Source organism: Callithrix jacchus, chromosome 11 (genome assembly GCF_049354715.1).
Source record: "Callithrix jacchus isolate 240 chromosome 11, calJac240_pri, whole genome shotgun sequence".
NCBI lineage: Eukaryota > Metazoa > Chordata > Mammalia > Primates > Cebidae > Callithrix > Callithrix jacchus.
In genome coordinates this window covers 107479844-107495252 of record NC_133512.1, presented here as the reverse complement: position 1 = coordinate 107495252, position 15409 = coordinate 107479844, and the positions used below count along the sequence as shown (strand labels likewise).

At 42.5% G+C, this 15409-nt stretch overlaps 1 protein-coding gene across 6 annotated transcripts in view; it reads left to right on the top strand.

Annotated features, from left to right (window-relative positions):
* The window catches only part of TBXAS1 (thromboxane A synthase 1), a 185324-nt gene that overhangs the window by 33544 nt on the left and 136371 nt on the right, over positions 1 to 15409 (top strand). For 3 of the 6 annotated variants that reach the window (XM_002751938.7, XM_035254599.3, XM_035254597.3), the window contains exons 2-3: positions 6895 to 6988; positions 10313 to 10365. In XM_002751938.7, coding sequence (XP_002751984.2) covers positions 6895 to 6988; positions 10313 to 10365 — 147 coding nt within the window. Of the gene's footprint in view, positions 1 to 6210; positions 6339 to 6618; positions 6714 to 6894; positions 6989 to 10312; positions 10366 to 15409 lie in introns of those variants that run through there. The other 3 variants (XR_013524216.1, XM_035254596.3, XM_035254598.3) reach the window with 2 other exon arrangements.

Genomic DNA, 15409 nt, shown 5'->3' with positions numbered 1-15409 from the left:
CTCTACTAAAAATACAAAAATTAGCTAGGTGTGGTGGTGAGTGCCTGTAATCCCAGCTACCTGGGAGGCTGAGGCAGGAGAATCGCTTGAGCCCAGGAGGAGGAGGTTGTAGTGAGCTGAGATTGCACCACTGCATTCCAGCCTGGGAGACAGAATGAGACTCCACCTCAAAAATAAATAATTAATAAATAAAGAAAGAAAAGACCTTTGTCTTGAGGAAGACAAAATACAGGAAAATTTCCAGCCTTTACAAATTGTACCTGATTTTGAAAATGATCTGATGGCTCAATGTATTTTGAGAATGGACAGCAAGTTGTACCACTGGCACTGCATGATTTATATCCTGTAGCATTTAATGACCTCTTTAGTTGTGAAAATAAAAGCAAAAGATGCTATCTGAAGTTATATATGCCTTCTGTTGTCGTCTTCCAACGTAAGTCTCCTTGATGTAAACAATGACAGGTGTCCAAACCATAATTGTTGGATACATTTGCATCACTTCCCATCAAAGGAAAGCCACTGTAAACATCACAGCATGGTGATCACCTGATCATTGCATATCACTTGCTTTACGCAGTAGCATCCCCGGCCCCCTGCACTTTTTTAAATGGCACAAGACTTAATGACACAATTTGGCATAAAAGGATTTTTTTTTTTTTTTTGCAATACCATTTTTAAAGTAACAGGAAGAAATTTTAAAAAGTTTTTCATTGACCCTCTAAGACTCATTCATAGGTAGCCCTAGTGTATCACTTACCTAAGGCTGCCATATCAAAGTACTGCAAACTGAGTGGCCGAAAACTCCAGAATTAATTACTTTATTTATTTATTCTTTTTTTTTTTTTTTTTTGAGATAGGGTTTTGCTCTATCCCCCAGGCTGGAGTGTAGTGGCACAAACGCGGCTCAAAGTCCTGGGCTCAAGTGACCCTCCCATCCCAGCCTTTCAAGTAGCTAGGACTATAGGTGTGTGCCACCACACCCCGCTAATTTTTTTTTTTTTTAAACAGGATCTTACTTAATTGTCCTGGCTGGAGTGCAGTGGTGCAATCTTGGCTCACTACAACTTCCACCTCCTGGGTTCAAGCGATTCTTGTGCCCCAGACTCCTGAGTAGCTGGGACTACAAGTGTGCACCACCATGCCTGGTTAATTTTTGCATTTTTTATTTTTTAGTAGAGATGAGATTTTGCTATGTTGGACAGGCTGGTCTCGAACTCCCGACCTTATGTGATCTGCTCGCCTCAGCTTCCCGAAGTGCTGGGATTACAGTCATGAGCCACCATGCCCAGGCTCACCTGGCTAATTTTTTTTTAACTATTCCTCACTGAGTTTTTGAGACTTTTTTTTTAAAGAAAAAGAGAGAAATAAGAAAGACAAAAGAGAAAAAAGAATGAAAGAGAGGAAGAAAGAGGAAGAGGGAGAGAGAACAGGAGTATTGCTTTATTGCTCAGGCTAGAATGCAGTCTAAAAATGGGTATTGAAAACCTCTTTTATGCCAATAATTGTGCTTAATAATGGAGACAGGAAAAAATGAGGGAAGAAAATAACAAACAAGTAGCCAAACAATATTTCATTTAAACCTGTGAGTAGGTGTGATGTGGTACTGACAAGAGTGTATATTTTGTGTATTTAAAGTGGAGAGTTCTATAAATGTTCATTAAGTTTACTTGTTCCGGATCTGAGTTCAAGTCCTGGATATCCCCGTTGATTCTCTGTCTTGTTGATCTATCCAGCATTGATGAAGTCTCTTTGTAAGTCTTATGTATCCGGGTGTTCCTGTACTGGGTGCGTATACATTTAGGATCGCTAGCTCTTCTTGTTGCATTGATCCCTTTTCCATCTTTGCCTCTTTGGATCTTTGTTGCTTCAAAATCCATTTCATCAGAGGTGAGAATTGCAACTCCTGCTTTTTATTTATTTATTTATTTTTGCTCTCCATTTGGTTGGTAAATCCTTCTCCATCCCTCTGCTTTGAGTCTTTGTGTATCCTTGCATATGAGATGGGTCTGGATGCAACATACCAATGGGTTTTGGCTGTGTCATTTGATTGGGGGATTTAGTCGATTTAAATTTAGGATTAATAATAATATATGTGAGTTTATTACTGCCGTTTGATGTTAGTTGGCTGTTTTGCCCATTAGTTGATGTAAGTTCTTCATTATGTTGATGCTCTTTACTTTTCGGTATATTTTTGGAAAGGCTAATACTGGTTGTTCCTTTCTATGTGTAATGCTTCTTTCAGAAGTGCTTGTAAAACAGGCCTGGTGGTGATGAAATCTCTGAGTAGTTGCTTGTTCACAAAAGATTTTATTTTTCTTTCACTTGTGAAGCTTAGTTTGGCTGGATATGAAATTCTGGGTTGAAAGTTCTTTTCTTTAAGGATGTTGAATATTGGCCCCCACTCTCTTCTGGCCTGTAGGGTTTCTGCTGAGAGATCTGCTGTGAGTCTGATAGGCTTCCCTTTGTGGGTAACCTGACCTTTCTCTCTAGCTGCCCTTAGTATTTTCTCCTTTATTTCAACCCTGGTGAATCTAACGATTATATGCCTTGGGGTTGCTCTTCTTGAGGAATATCTTTGTGGTGTTCTCTGTATTACCTGGAGTTGAATATTGTCCTGCTTTGCTAGGTTGGGAAAGTTTTCCTGAATAATATCCCGAAGAGTATTTTCCAGCTTGGATTCATTCTCTTCGTCACATTCAGGTACACCTATCAAATGTAAATTAGGTCTTTTCACATAGTCCCATATTTCTTGGAGACTTTGCTCATTCCTTTTTATCCTTTTTTCTCTATTCTTGTCTCTCGTTTTATTTCATTAAGTTGGTCTTCGACCTCTGATATCCTTTCTTCTGTTTGATCAATTCGGCTGTTAAAACTTGTGCATACTTCACGAAGTTCTCGTGTTGTGTTTTTCAACTCCGTTAATTCACTTATATTGTCTATTCTCGTTAGCATTTCATCAAATCTTTTTTCAAAGTTCTTAGTTTCTTTGCATGGGGTTAGAACAAGTTCTTTTAACTCCCAGAAGTTTCTTATCATCCACCTTCTGAAGCCTACTTCTGATAATGGAACGCACTCGTTCTCCATCAGGCCTTGTTCCGTTGCTGATGAGGAACTGTTATCCCCTGTAGAGGGAGAGGTGTTCTGATTTTGGGTATTCTCAGCCTTTTTAGGCTGGTTTCTTCCCTTCATTATAAATTTATCCATCTGTCGTCTTTGTAATTACCGACTTTCTAATTAGGTTTCTGAGTGGACGTCCAATTTATTGATTTCCAGCGCTGGAATCTGAGCAACCCACTGCGCCGGCTAAAACAGCGGCATTAAGATTGATGGTGCTTTTCTGCCCTGGAATTTCCGGTCTGGTTTCCTTCTTGAGTTCATCCTTCAATCAGCTGAATAGGTGACTCTGCCTTCCCGGTGCTCCAAACGTCGGCCAAAAGGGGACCCAGTCCTGTTTACTCAGTACCAAGAACCACTGCGCAGAGGCGTCGGCCACAAGAGTCGCGCTGGCAACCCGTGGGGCTCCTCCGCTGGGAATCTCCTGGTCCGTGAGTTACAAAAATTCATCTGAAAAGTGTGGCATCCTCTTGTTCTCTGCAGTTACACTGGGAGCTACGATCTCGAGCTGCTAATGATCAGCCATCTTGGATCGCTCTCCTACCTGGCTAATTTTTTGATGCTTTGTAGAGATGAGGGTCGTGCTGTGTTACCCAGAGTGGTGTCAAACTCCTGGACTCAAACACTGTCCTGCCTTGGCCTTCCAAAGTGCTAGTTTTGTAGGCATGGGTCTCCACACCCAGACCACCAGAAATTTATTGTTTCACAGTTCTGGGCCAGAAGCCTGAAACTGATGTGTCTATAGGGCTACGTTCCCTATGAAGTCTATAGGGGAGAATCCGCCCTTGCCTCTTTCTAGCTTCTAGTGGCTTGCTGATTATCTTTGACATACCTTGTGGCCTCACTGCACTCCCTGCTTTCATAGTCACTCGGCACTTTCCTGTGTATCTCTGTCTTTACATGGCCATCTTCTTATAAGGACACCAGTCATACTGGATTGAAGGGCCCCTGTACTTCAGTATGACTTTATTTTATGCATTTATTTTTTTGAGACAGAGTCTCACTCTGTCGCCCCAGCTGGAGTGCAGTAGCACAATCTTGGCTCACTGTAACCTCCTTCTCCCAGGTTCAAGAGATTTTTTTACCTCAGCCTCCCAAGTAGCTAGGATTACAGGCGTGTGCCACCACACCTGGCAAATTCTTTGCATTTTTAGTAGAGATAGGGTTCCACCATGTTGGCCAGGGTGATCTCAAAGTCCTGGCCTCAAGTGATCTGCCTGCCTTGGTATCCCAAAGTGTTGGGATTACGGGTGTGAGCCACTGCTAATCAGTTAAGACTTCATCTTAACTAATTGCATTTGCAGTGACCCTATTTCTGAATAAGGTCACATTCTGAGATCCTGGAGGTTAGGACTTCAACTTATCTTTTTGGTGGTGATACAATTCAACCCATTACACCTGGGTCCCATGGATTGTGGATTAAGAACCTGCCAAGACAGTCAGAGGGCAGCATGGAGACCCTGAGACCAGAGGGTATGAAACGAGTGCAGAGAAGGAAGTGGTAGGGAGACAAATAGAACCCATTTTGCTATTTTGCCCATAAATTTGGTAGCAATGATCTCTCCCTGCAGATTTGGGTATAGGGACTTGAGTGACTGATGGCAATAGTTGGTGAATTTCCACAGCTGAAGATACTCAAGTTCTAGATTGGAGTCGAGGCTACAAAGGGAAGTTCGTGGTTGTTTACAGGACACTCTCTACAGATGTCATATGTTTGAAAATGTCTGAATTTTGTGCATAGACACACTAGCAGTATTTTCATAAGTGGAGTTACATAATTAGGGCATGGACTTGCATAATAATTAGCATGTATAATTAGGCACAGGCTTCTTGTCCTTTAGACAATCAAGACATCTAATTACAAAATTAAGATGTAATTATGTGGTCCAAGGTCTGCATCTTTTTTTCTACCCATTAGAGATTACATTTAGAAAATAATTCCAAAAAGCTGATGAAGAAATGAACGTAGACGTCGATTTGATGGTGTTAAGGAAAGTGTTAAGGGCTAGTAAGTTTCCTTTGGTCTTTCCTCTCAGTTGTCAGGGGAATTATTTAAAACATTATAGTCCACTTGAAAGAATAACTTTTACCAACTGTGCAGTCGACCTTCGGTACTCACACTAATGAAGAGGAGTGTTGGTATGACTAATCCGTGGCATTCACGCCTGGCTCCTGAGTGTGGTTTGTAATCACACTTGAACATGGACCTAAATGTGATGTACTGGGAATTCATTCAAACCTATTAATGCAGCCATGCAGTGGAAATCTTAGGACAGCTTGGGATAGAGGACATCCTGCCTTTCCATTCTGCCCTGGTTCTCCCTTGTGACCACTTTAAAAATCGACCCATTGGCCAGGCATAGGGGCTTATGCCGTTAGTCCCAGCACTTTGGGAGGCCAAGGCAGGAGGACTGCTTGAGGCCAGGAGTTAAGACCAGCCTGGGCAACATAGTGAGACCCTGTCTCTACAAAAAATCTCAAATACTTGTTAGGAATGGTGGCACATACCTGTTGTCTCAGTTACTTGAGAGGCTGAGGCAGGAGAATCACTTGAGCCCAGGAGTTTGAGGCTGCACTGAGCCTCCATTGCACTCCGGCCTGGGTGACAGAGAGACCCTGTCTCTAAATAAATAAATAAATAACACACTGTTCAGAATAATGCAAACCAGCACCTAAGCTGTGTTGTCCTTTCCCTGGATATTTGAGTATTTTTATTTTAAGTGCTCCTTATTGACTGCAGGTGGGAAAGATCAAAGACTATAGCAAATACTCCGTCCTTCGAAAAAGAGCAATTCTTATAGCAGTAATTGTTTGAATTCCAATACACAGAGAAAGCTAGATTGTAGTGATATTCACCATGTTTTTCCTTGCCCTTAAATTGTGATTTGGCTGATCTCTATGTGATGCTAAACAACCAGTTTGACATATTAATTTTGCTGAACTAACTGAACTTTTGACCTAATTGGCTGCTGGTTAGGGATCAGAGCCATATGTGCAGGTTTTTCTAAGCCAGTTCTGACTTTAACTGTGTTATCCTTCTGTTCCTATAAACTGTTGAAATAACCGAGTAATTCCAATGTTTTGACAGCCACACTGCACTTCTCAGACTGCTGCTTTCTCCTGGAAAGTGGCACAGAAATCTGTCGGACCACGCTTCCTGATTTTTGGTTAAGAAAATATGCTTCCCATATGGTTGCAGGCCGAGAAAACAAAGACTTAAAGAGGTTGTAAGCATTTGGTGATAGGTCTCCTCATGGCGCCTTCCCTCCGTTCCTATTTTTTATATTCTCTATAAGGCCAGGGAATGTGGTGAAGGACGAATTGTGTGTGGCAGGGAGGGGTTAGTGTTGACCATGAAAATACACACATTTGCACAGGGAACTTTTGCCATTGTTGGTTTTTTTTTACCTTGCCTTCTGAGCAATTGCTCATGATATTTAGAGGCAAAGGAAAGGAACTGGGGAGAAGGGCATTTTTAAAACCATTTGTTAACATGAATTCTAGGTCAGAGCGGGGCAGTTGGACTACATCATCTCTAAGGCATCTCCAACTCACAGGTTTCGGGATACCTGGATCTCCAGCCGGTCACTCAGCAGGAGGTATTTACTGGACTCCTACTCAACTCTAGGCCTCTGATTTTTCAGTTCTTAGATGTGTTGACTAGAAACCTATTCTTTTGCCTTTACTTCCATAGAGCTCAGTAATTCCAGTTCCTAACAGCGCCTAAAGCATGAATGCAACTTTTATTTCTCAGCTTTTGAAACCTGCTTTTCCCTCCAGGTACTCCATGTCAGCATTCTCAAGACTGGAGACGTTAGGCATCAGACATCCCAAGCCTTCTCCTTTTATTGGAAACTTGACGTTTTTCCGCCAGGTAAGGTCTGTCTTCTGTTGGCTTCCATCATAAAATATGCTGAGGGCCAGGCATGGTGGCTCATGTCTGTAATCCCAGCACTTTCGGAGGCTGAGGTGTGTGGATCACCTGAGGTCGGGAGTTCGAGACCAGCTTGACCAACATGATGAAATCCCATCTCTACTAACTACAAAAAACTAGCTGGGCATGGTGGCACATGCCTGCAATCCCAGCTACTTGGGAGGCTGAGGCAGGAGAATCGCTCGAACCCCCGAGGTGGAGGTTGCAGTGAACTGAGATTGTGCCATTGCACTCCAGCCTGGGCAACAAGAGTGAAACTCTCTCAAAAAATAAAAATGAATAAATAAATAAAATATGCTGAGCCCGGGACAGGCTTTGTGCATGAAACATTGCTCTCGTCCGAGTCCCCACATCTTGAGTAAAGGTGTTCTGTGATGCCACGAACCCTCCTCCACTTATATGAATTTTTATGTGATGGCAAGAATCCGTCTCTTATCACTGTCAATATGTTTTGAGTCCTGTCATCCGTTCACTTACCCATTTCCCCCAAACCCCATTTATTGTGTTTCTAAATACACCAGACCCTAGAGTGTAGAAGAAGTTACTTGTGCCCTCAAGTACACCATCAAATGATGGCATGTAACACCAGATGAGATATACCCTGGCACTAGATAGGGTGGTATAGATGGTAGCCGTGGTCTCCCATCAGAGGGGAGGGTCATCTGTCAGGGCCAGAATCATCCTAGGAAATTCCTGAAGAAGGAGGTACTTCAGGGGCTGTGGACATAGAGATGAGGACACACACACCAGGTGGGCGGCACCATGTAAGTGAGTGCACCAACGTGAGAATGATTGCACAGGTTGATCAGCAGCCTGGACTGGCTAGAAGCCAAGGATTCAGCTGCTTGGGGCAATGTAGCTGGGTGAGAGAAAGGGGGACTACATGCTTACAGGCTAGAAGGGCAAGTGAAGAACTATTTGTGTGCTACCATTTTTGCGAAGGAGAGGGATGTTGGAATGGAAGAATACTCTGCAAGGGAGAAGAATCTTGGTCTAGCATTTTGTCCTATATATTTCAAACATGTTGATTTTAATTAAAGTTTAACTTGAATGGCTCATGATGATTCAGAATTTGTGATAAATTCAATAGAAGAATCTAGGTTAGGGTTGTAGAGCCCACCTGTTGCTGAAGTCTGGGGTGAAGCCATGATGGCTCAGTCTGGGCGGTGATGAGAGTGAAGAGAGATGGATAATTGGGAGCAAAATGAAGAACTCTTGGGACAAATGAGTGTAGAGAATTCAAGGCAAAGTGAGTCAAACATGAGTCTGAGCTTTGAGCTGGGGAAACGGGGAGCATGGCCATGGGTTGACAGAATAAAAGGTTGGGCAGGGGAGTGGTTCAGGGAGATGACAAGTTTTATTTTAAGTCTGTTGCCTGGGATTTGCCAGAGTGACCTGCCAGTGGAAATGGCCAGCAGGCATTTTAGATATAGATAAGGACTTCATAATCTACGGTTATTTTTCTCACATTGGGTTTTCTCAGAAGCCACATGGCTTATTCTGCTAAGTCATGGGGACACTGACTCCAGACCCAACACCAGGAGCCAGCAGACCCTGCGTGGGAAGAACCACCAAGCCAAACAAAGACAGGAAGACTAAATAGGGGACGATCCTGATAATGTCCCTTCGACATCTCTAGAATTTCCCCCATCTCTACCTCCAGAAAGGCTGGCCCTTGGCACTTAATAGAAAAGCAAGCTGCTCTTTCTGTCCTTTTATGCCTCCACCTTCTCAATTATTTCTTTTCCATTCCTTTCCCTGTCCATCACCTTTTCCATGATTTGTGGTTGTTTCTGTCTTCCTAGCATTTTTAAACACTTTCTCCTCTCCTCTCTCTCTCTGGGGTGGGCAGTTTACAACTTTCAAGCTCACAAACAACAACCTCGGTGAGGCTTCCAGTGAGCCCCTTGAAACAAGTGTGAAGAAATTTAAAAGTGTCAAGGTAGAACAACAGACCAGATTGGAAAGCTAAAGAAAATACATTTCACACATTTCTGGGGGGAAATGATCTGTTGTATTCCATGGAGTAATTAATTTGGTATTAACATTCCGAGATGTGGGGAGAACACTGCGCTCCCGCCTCTGGAGAGCCTCCACATACTCTCCTTTGCAGCCCGCCATTCTCACAGCTACAAGCCCTGCCAAGTTCTTTCTAGAACATAGTAATTTTGGTGACTATTTTTATATGCATATATGCTTTCCTTGATGTATGGCAAGCTTACGCTGCAGAATTCAGAAGATTGAGTGAGAAAGGCACGTGTTTCCATGCAGGACATTCATACTTCATGTGAATTCACACCCCTAGCTCTCCACCTTCATTCTGCCTCCATACTCCATTCTCACAATGCAAATCTACCGTTTGCCACCCTCCACCCCCACCCCAACTCATGAGTATTTTCAGGTCTAGTCCCTTCCCACCACACAATGGGTCTAGCATATTCCACCCCTCCTTCAACCCAGGTACACTGCTTTCCCATTATAAAATGTGTCTAGCCAGGCACGGTGTCTCACACCCATAAACCCAGCACTTTGGGAGGCCAAGGCAGGCAGATGACCTGAGGTCAGGAGTTCCAGACCAGCCTGGCAAACATGGTGAAACCTTCTCTATTAAAATACAAAAATTAGCTGGCGCGGTGGCACATGCCTGTAATCCCAGTTACCTGGGAGGGTGAAGCAGGAGAATTGCTTGAACTCGGGAGGTGGAGATCGCAGTGAACCGAAATTATGCCACTACACTCCAGCCTGGGTGGCAGAGCAAGACTCTGTCTCAACAACAACAAAAAAGTGGCTAGCATTTTGTTCTATATGTTTCAAACATGTTGATTTTAATTAAAGTTTAACTTGAATAGATGTTGATAATTCAGAATTTGTGGGAATTTTGATAGACTCAGTAGAAGTTACATATAGTGGCAGTATAAAGGAGCTTGGCCCTCTGATAATGCTAAAGCAGATTTCAGAGGGCAGTGTTAGAGTTGAGAAAGCAAACTTTTTGGATATTTTAGCAGCAAGGATACATAAGTAGTTTAAGAACTGGTGGGCTCTTCTGTCCGTTACAGCAGGGATGCCCAAGACTGTTAAATGGCAATACTTTTTCATAGTCATTTGTTTATTCTAGTATTCCAAAGTACTTGAACGCAATATAACTTCCCCTTTTTATTGTTTCTGTAATTGTGTTCTTGCTGTTCCAGATTTTTTTCTGAATAAGTTTGAATAATTGGAATTTTGCTTAATCTTATTCTTACTGTAGTGCTGTGTTTCCTTCAGGGTTTTTGGGAAAGCCAAATGGAGCTCAGAAAGCAGTACGGACCTCTGTGTGGGTAAGAAGGAAACTCAACATTTCTATATGATATTTCAGTTTTCATGTGTTGAACTGATACGGAAGAAGTGCCAAGATTAGGAATGTTGCATGTGTTTCTGTTTTTTGAAGGGCCCACAAAGAGGGTGTCCTGCAGTGCAAACAAGGCTTCTAGAGAAGAGCCTGGGGCCGCCCCAGGGGAACTGTGCTGGCCTGAAAGAGTACCACCTTCCAGGCTTTGCATCCTTGCTGGGCCAGGCACATCATCATGTCGTGCTGCTGTGCTGAGGGATATCACCATGGGATGTGGTGGCCCTCTTGCCTCAGAGCACAGACTGTCCAATATGCCTTGACAGTGCATAGAAGGTCTTACCCCTGAACCTTATCAGACTCGGGTCCTTCAGCCCATGGGGAGAGTGTGCTGCCAGCAGCATGACCACGTAATTTATCACCCAGTCCAGTTCCCTTTTGAAAGTGAAAGGAAGTGCTATTAATAATTACCCCAGGATGACCGTGTCAACTATCCCAGATACGCTGGGGCAGATGGTCACCCTAGTTCTTGGCTGTGTAAAGTAATATCACCCTTCTCTTTGTTTTTCCTGAATTTCCCCCTTTTATGCTCATTTGTTTCTAAAATTCCAGATTCTGGTGAGCAAACCCATGTTCAGACCACTTACTCTATTCAAGATTTAACAGGCTTGAATTGTATTGATTCTCAACATGTGTCTTTCCACACTGGAGTCCTAATCATTTTAGTCGGTTTTCACACAGCTTCTCTTCAGCCACTGGGCGATTTTTTGGCAGCTTTTCCTAGACCTCTGGGTCAGTGATCACTTTTGTAGGTGCATTAAAGCTCTCTTGTGTTGCTGATACACATCCCAATGGGCTCCAGTGATTTGGGAGTCCTTTCTCCATAGGATTCATGATGTCTGGTCTCCTGATACCCATTTTTGAAAGGGATTGGCTTGTCATCTTTGTGGAAATGGCCACACTTAGGAGGCCTATGGTTTTGGTCAAGTTCTTCTACCTTTGGTTTGCTATGTGGCCCTGAAGAAGTAATAAATTACGATGTTAAGATGCTCTCTGTATTACTCATTGCTGCATAATAGACTACCCCAAAACTCAGTGACATAAGCAACAATTTATCATTTATCATGTGTCTAAGGGTTGGCTGAAGTTGGCTGGCCTAAGCCACACTTGGCTGGATGGCTCTGCTGTACTTCTGGATGTATCTGCTGGGGAGGGTCTCGCCTGGGGCACCAAGTCTCTGCATGTCTCTCATTCTCCTTGGAAGTATAAGAATAGCAGGTTCTTGTGGTAAAGGCAGAAACTCAAGAGAGCAAGCCTGATGGTGCCAGAACGTTATAGATTTCTGCTGCATCATGTCAGCTTATACCCTATTGGTCAAACCAAGTCACAGGGCCAAACCCAGGATGTGGGCAGGAGGACACAGTGTCCACTTTGAGGCCAAAGCAAAACAGCTGGCCCAGCCTGACACTGATGGAGCAGGGAGGTGTACTCCTCGGATGGACAAGTGGGGAGGCCGGGTGCATCATTAAATAACAAGCAACCTACTTCACTCCCTAAAATCTCTTAACTTGGCCTTCACTTACTTTTTCATTTTTATTTTTCAGTGCATAGCTTCTTGCTAAGTGTGATAGGCACTCAATAAAGGCTCAAGAGATTGAACTGTCAACCTTTCTCTTACCCTTGTGTGGTTCTATTGCTTTTTTTTTTTACTGAGATGGAGTCTCGCTCTGTTGCCCAGGCTGGAGTGCAGTGGGACGATCTTGGCTCACCGCAACCTCCACCTCCTGAGCTCGAGCAATGCTCCTGCCTCAGCCTCCTGGGTAGCTGGGATTACAGGTACCTGCCACCATGCCTGGCTAATTTTTGTATTTTTAGTAGAGATGGGGTTTTGCCATGTTAGCCAGGCTAGACTCAAACTCCTGACCTCAAGTGATCCGCCCATCTTGGCTCCCAAAGTGCTGGGATTACAGGCATGAGCCGCCGCACCCGGCCTATTGCTTTTTAAAGGTTCTCATTCCAGCTCTTTCTTTCTGACAGTCTCATTCTGTAGCTGACTTGGCAATGACTCGGAGACTGTCTCATATGCTTCTGAGACACAGCACTGACTCAGAATGACGGTACCTTCACCAGAATCAGAAAAAGTCCTGACTGAGTTTGAATTCTAGGAACCACTTTACTTTAGTATTTCTTGTACAGATTTCCAAAGTAGAGACTTCGGGTATTTTAAAATAATTTTTAAATGTCAGATGAAGAGTTTAAAGGGCACTGTATGAACTAGTTCTGTGTGCGTGTGTGTGTGTGTGTGTGTGTGTGTGTGAAAGAGAGAGAATGAGAAAGAAAGAGAAAATAACAGAAGCAGAGAGAGAAGGAGAAAGAAAGAGAGGTGGAGAGAATTAGTCTCCTTGACAACAGGATATCCAATCAACTTTTTCCTCCAACTTTAACTAAGTTAACACAATTTGTCCTTTTCATTTCAAGAAAACCTAAATCATAGAGAATGATTTCAAATGAGGTTATAGAGATCAAAATTGCAGTATCATCTTCATTCTTTGTTCCCACTTCTAGTGAAAAGGAAAAAAGAAAGGTGATGGCATAATTTCTTCCTATAAAGCTATCAACTTTTTTCCTTTGACAAAAAAAAAAAAGATGAGCCATAAAATGCTGACTTCTTTTTAAATGTGTCTACTCCCAGATTTACAGGCAATATGGTGGCGAGGTAAAAATGAAAGGATTGAACCAATCTAAATCTAAGATCTTTTCTAACTCTAAATGTTATTTTCTTACTGCTTAAATTTTAGCAAGATAGTTTCACTGATTGAGAATGGTCTATGCTCAGTGAACAACGAAGACTCTTCTTGCAGAGAACAATTTAATTTAAATTACATTAGTTTTTGGACTACTTCTATTAGAAAATATAATCAACCCAGCTTGGTCCTCTTAAAAATTGAAGTAATAGATTGATTCATCATTTGACAAGTGAAACCCCACATTCCATGCTGTTGATGCCAGGTAGAGATGCATTGGGCCTTGAGATGACAGCTTGGCACTGAATGTTGGGAAAAAAATGGGCAGGGCAGATCTCCTCACTGCTCTAGACTGGAAAGCCAAATGTGATGGCAATGCATACTTATCTGGTTGTCGCCCTAGCAAATCAGAGTTTGGGGCTCAAAACTGGAAACTGACCCCTTACCCCATTTCCCTTCCACTCCCTGCTATGGGGACAGTAGGGCTGGAGAAGGTTTCCATCAAGATAGGTTGACAACATCAATGTTTATCATTACCACCACTGCTTCCACCAGCACCACCATCACCACCACCATCATTGAGAACAAAATATCTTCACCAAGTGTCTACTTACATAACCTGCTTGCCAGGTTCTGTGTCTCTGCCTACTTTGAACTTGACTATAAAGCAGGAGGACTGGAGTGGATACCTATACTGCTATTAGTTGTGCTATAAAGAACTCTCCTGCATTGCACAGCAGACTGGACACGTAACACAAAGAAGGCAAGGCTTTATTGCTTTGGCTAACCTTCATCAATTAATGATTACTTGTTACCTCCTTCAGGCTGAGAATGAGCCCAAGTTAGATTTATATTCCTTTCCAAACTCTGTAAGAACAGAATCAACATAATTATCATACATTGGTGATTGAGTATGGTTTATATTCAATATATACCAATATTGAATATAAATGTATATTGATATATATTGAGTTTAAACATATATATTGATATATACTCAATATATCATGTTTGAATAGAGATTATATCCCCTCTAATTTGTAGCTGGACTTTGTAACCCAGTAGATGACAAGCCTTTATTATGTTATTACTATTAATTACTTATAGTTAAGTAAGAATAAATACGTACACAGCACCCTAAGTTCAGGTCATTAGCAACTCCTAAAGGCCCCCATTCAAAGCGGCTTTTCCCTTTATCTCGTTGTTTTGCTTTTGTTATTGTTTTTTGAGACAGAATCTTGCTCTGTCATACAGGCTAGAGTGCAGTGGCACAATCTCAGCTCACTGCAACCTCCACCTCCCAGGTTCAAGCTATTCTCTGGTGCCTCAGCCACCTGAATTGCTGGGATTACAGGCATGTGCCACCATGCCTGGATAATTTTTGTATTTTTGGTAGAGACAGGGTTTCTACCATGTTGGCCAGGCTGATCTCAAATTCCTGACCTCAAGTGATCCACCTGCCTCGACCTCCCAAAGTGCTGGGATTACAGGCCTGAGTCACCATGCCTGGCCTATCTAATTGTCTTTTAAATGCTTGCTCTAAAGTTCTACTTTTCTTTAGCCTCATCCCCATTTCTTCTTTTCCCCACATCACTTTAGTTTTGATCTTGGCTCCCTCTTGTTGAGCTTGACTTTCATACTTCCTGGCATCCATCACCTGTGCCAGGAAGTGCCACTTTTGTTAAGTGGCTCCTGCATCCTGGATCCCTTCATGAGGCCGGCCTTGTTGCAAAACCTCATATACTCCCATTAGAGCAGCAAGTCGTAGGTAGGTAAGTATGAACTTTGCACATAATTCATAAAGTACAAAGGAGTTTAAGAAAAAAGTACTCTTGCTCCCACCCTGGGGCCCAGCTGCTCCTTCACAGAAGCAACCTCTGTTAAAAATTTCTTTATAGTCAAATGGATCATATATGATACATGCTGTTCTTTGCCTTGCTTTGTTCATTAATGGTATTTGGGAAATTGTCCCATTTTGATCCATTCATTCTTATTAAATTATATAGTATTTTTAAAGGATTTCCTTTTATGAATATATCCTAATTTTTAAAACAAGTTCTCAGTTGACAAATATCTCTTACTTTTACAGACACCATTGCAGTGAAGATTTTCATATACACATTGTTGATGTCTGGGATAAATATGTAAGATAAATTCCTAGAAATGGAATTAATAGGCCAAAGGTGGTCTACATTTTTAGTTTCTTCTTTTTTTTTTTTTCGAGACGGAGTTTCGCTCTTGTTACCCAGGCTGGAGTGCAATGGCGTGATCTTGGCTCACCTCAACCTCCAC